The sequence below is a fragment of the Myotis brandtii genome, unplaced genomic scaffold, assembly GCF_000412655.1.
Source record: "Myotis brandtii unplaced genomic scaffold, ASM41265v1 scaffold488, whole genome shotgun sequence".
In the NCBI taxonomy this organism is placed as follows: Eukaryota; Metazoa; Chordata; class Mammalia; order Chiroptera; family Vespertilionidae; genus Myotis; species Myotis brandtii.
In genome coordinates this window covers 914,979-918,665 of record NW_005368638.1, presented here as the reverse complement: position 1 = coordinate 918,665, position 3,687 = coordinate 914,979, and the positions used below count along the sequence as shown (strand labels likewise).

General features: G+C 35.5%; 1 protein-coding gene across 7 annotated transcripts in view; it reads right to left on the bottom strand.

The window, feature by feature from the left end:
• Window positions 1-1,626: 1,626 nt before the first annotated feature.
• Window positions 1,627-3,687, bottom strand: part of PTPN4 (protein tyrosine phosphatase, non-receptor type 4 (megakaryocyte)) — a 213,048-nt gene continuing 210,987 nt past the window's right edge. For all 7 annotated transcript variants that reach the window (XM_014547921.1, XM_005876489.2, XM_014547925.1 and 4 more), the window contains one exon: window positions 1,627-1,871. In XM_014547921.1, the coding sequence (XP_014403407.1) occupies window positions 1,785-1,871 (87 nt within the window). In that variant the 3' untranslated portion in view covers window positions 1,627-1,784. The remainder of the gene's footprint in view (window positions 1,872-3,687) is intronic.

Sequence of the window (3,687 nt, the reverse complement as noted above, 5' to 3'; positions counted from 1 at the left end):
ATCATTTAGATTATACTGAAGATTTTAAAATGTACATTTCCCTCCTCATACTAAATGGCATTCCAAAATATCCACCATTCAACCCTAAATTTTATCAATACTATTGTGAAATATTCAGAAAACACCAGTAAAAGTAAATTTCCACAATAATCCATATAAAATAATTGTGTAATTATAACATTTCAATAGGTGAGCAAATTTCCACTTATATTAAAACAGGGCAATTTTAAAGTTCTATCTCCCTGTAGACTTAAAAATTAAAATAAAAAAACCTGAAAGGGAAAATATCCAAGTCCTTAAAGGGCATCAAATCCTCCATCAGGCAGGACAGCCAACAGTCTCCATGAAGTAACATGCTTATAACCTCGTAAGTACATGTCAATTGGAGTAACTTAACGGTATACAAAAATGACCAGAAAAACCCTCATTTCAGTTATTGAGGGATTTCATTTCATTTCAGTTACTGAGGGATTATACTTTGAAACAAGTCAACAATGTTTCATTCCTTGTTTGAAGTATCCTGACTAATAGACTAGTGTGAACAAAATGTGGTATGAACTGAAATGAATGCTGAAGAGTAATAATTCCATTAGTAATAGAAATAAGCCACAACTAACTGGTCTAACTCTAGCTTAGAGTATCAATATGTTTAACTTTAATGTGCATATTAGATGCCACTTATAAAGCAAGGGATAAAATAAATATAAATTTGAAGAATAAAGCATCTTTTAACTTGAGCTGCTAAACTGTAACCCTGTCTTTCAGGAAAGGAATGTGCAGATTTAAACAATTCCATAGCAGCAGAGCTCTCACTCAGAAGAACACTAATTACCTTTGCTTCCTGTGACAAAATACAGGGTCTGAGTAAGAAACAGAATTTCCTTACCCTTCTTTGACTGCATAACTCTCAATACAAGAAGTTATTTGCAAATGTGAACTGACTAAAAATGCATAAAAATGTAAGTGTACAGTATACATACATACCTTCTAGTGGGTCAAATGAGTGCCTATTCATTAGACATACAGAGATGTCTCAAGGCACTTACGGGGTTAAGACATAATACATGCATTCCTTTATATCAAGTACATGAAATCACATGATTTGGAATAAGCCAACCTTAAGGTAAATATGTTACATTATTAAATTCAAGAAAATCTGTAGATTCATATTTATACTTTCTGTAAGATGCTGGTAAATGGACAATGTGCAGCATTTCCTGGGAAAAGCAATTCCACCTTTCTTCTTATGAACAGCAGGTCTCTACAGGGGGAGTGTAGGGAAAGATGTGCTGCATCCATAGGCAGTGTATTGGCTAATATTGAAAATGATATTGCTAAAATTTAAAAAATAAAATCTGGTAATCAAGTAATATAGTAAGTACATGAATCACTGCAAACACCAGAGCTGACTCCTGATGTTTACTTCTTTTTGCTTTCAAAGTACAGGTGTAACAGAGATTATGATAATTCTGAGCCTTGTTTGTGGCAATTCTTCTGGTAGGGGACTGCATGGCACCACTACAAAATTTCATGAGTTACCCTGAACATACTCAGTTATTCACTATTTGTTCGAAACAAAGCATGAAATAGTCTTTAAACACATGAATTATAGGTTTTGAGAATGACTTTTTTTTTTAAACATAAAGTGCAACAGTGCTGAAGTTTTCAGTTTTTGTCAGTTCTTCATTTTTTGTTTAGATGCCATTTCCTGCAAGCAGTATTATGGCACAGTGAATATAATTGGAAAGCAGTTTTCTAACACATATCCCAGATTTTTTGCTTTCTTATTTATTTGATGATGTCGTTAAGGGTCTAACAAATCCTTCTTCATAAACTTTCAAAATAGCTTCACATACAAATCTGTATTGACTCTGAAAAATAAAATAGAATTGATCAGAAAAACTGGAAAATAAAACAAAGAAATGACAAACAAGTCACTTGACTTGTTTACAAAAGAAATACAAAGTAAAACAGCACAGGGATACCATTCTTCATGAGCAGACTAACAAAAAATAACAGTCAGACAACATATTTTGTTGGCAAACTCCCTCATGCATTGCTAATATTCCTAGCATTGGCACAATCTCTATGGATGGCAATTTGGCAGCATCTAACAAAATTACATTAATTTATCTATTGACCCAGCAATCCTACTTTTAGGAATCTATCAAAGATAAATTAGAAAAAGATATTTAAAACATATATTCATAAGTGAGGCTAATATATTATTTATAATAATTAAAAAGTAAAAGCGATCCACTCGCCATCAGGAAAGGGCCTGGTGAGTAATCTGTGGCACATCCTCACAGTGGATACAATGTAGTGGGGGAGGAAGAAAAGTCTAAAGATTACTATAGAATGATTCCAGGATATGTTAAGTAAAAACAGCAAGGTAGAGAAAACGGCATTTAATATGTTATTTTTATAAAAGAAAGTAGGATATAAAGATCTCTCAATATACGGGGTGGGGCAAAAGTAGGTTTACAGTTCTGAGTACACAAAACACAGGGTTTATTCTTGTATTATAAAAGCAAGGGAAGGATATATCATTAAAAAATGATTTCCTATAAAAGGAAGAAAAAAATAAGGTGCAGGAGAAGGCTAGAGACTAGACTTCATTGAATACACTTCCTTCTTTTACAGATTTTACTTTGGAACCATAAAAATATACCCCATAATTAAACCAATTTAAAAAAATCTACAAATTGAAAATAACATGAACAAATCAATGTGTATATCTAGTTGATGGCAGAACTAAACAGAAAGAAACTATATCAAGGGACTTTGAAACAGTAATTTGTCTGTATATCTTTTGTAGAATATATCCGAAAACCACTGTAGAAAAAATTTAAGTTATGTTCAGTAACCATACTGTCGGTGGTAGTTGTGTTAGTTTAGTTGTTCTGAGACTGTTCTTGTATAATCAACCTAAAACAAATGGGTATTTGTGATATTTTAAGTCTTTCATTGCTGGTTTTGTAGAGAACCAACATTTTTGTTAAAGAAGAAAGGTGGTAAAGATGTAAGGTAGAAGACATTAAGTAAAAATACTGTGCTCCTGAATTTGTATTGGAAACACCAGTATTAATTCATAAGTTTGTTTTCCTACTTCTGGCTATTGAAGATTCCTACAGACAAATACCAACACTAACCCCAAAGCAACAGGAAACCTTAGTGCTCACAGGTGCTCCCTAATATAATTTCTCAATAAAAAGAACCAGTACTTTTTGGAGAAATTACAGATTCTAAGTTTGGGGCAGAAAGTGTACAAAGCTGGAGCCTAGTTATCTTTATTGATGACTAGAGGCCCGGTGCACAGATTCGTGCACAGGTGGGATCCCTCAGCCTGGCCTGCAGGGATCAGGCTGAAACTGACTCTCCGACATCCCCCACGGGGTCCTGGATTGTGAGGGTGGTTCTCGGGTGACACAGTCTGCAATTGGGCTCCCTCCTCTCTGGTTCCAGGTGCGTCACCTGAGAACTGCATCTCCTGTGTTGAGCGTCTGCCCCCTGGTGGTTAGTGCGTGTCATACTACTGGTTGGAGCATCTGTCCTCTGGTGGTCATTGCACGTCATAACTACCGGTCGGACGGTCGTTTAGGCTTTTATATCCTATACTAGAGGCCCGGTGCACAAAAATTTGTGCACTGGGGGGGGGGGGGGGGGGGGGCCCCACCCCGGGCGTGC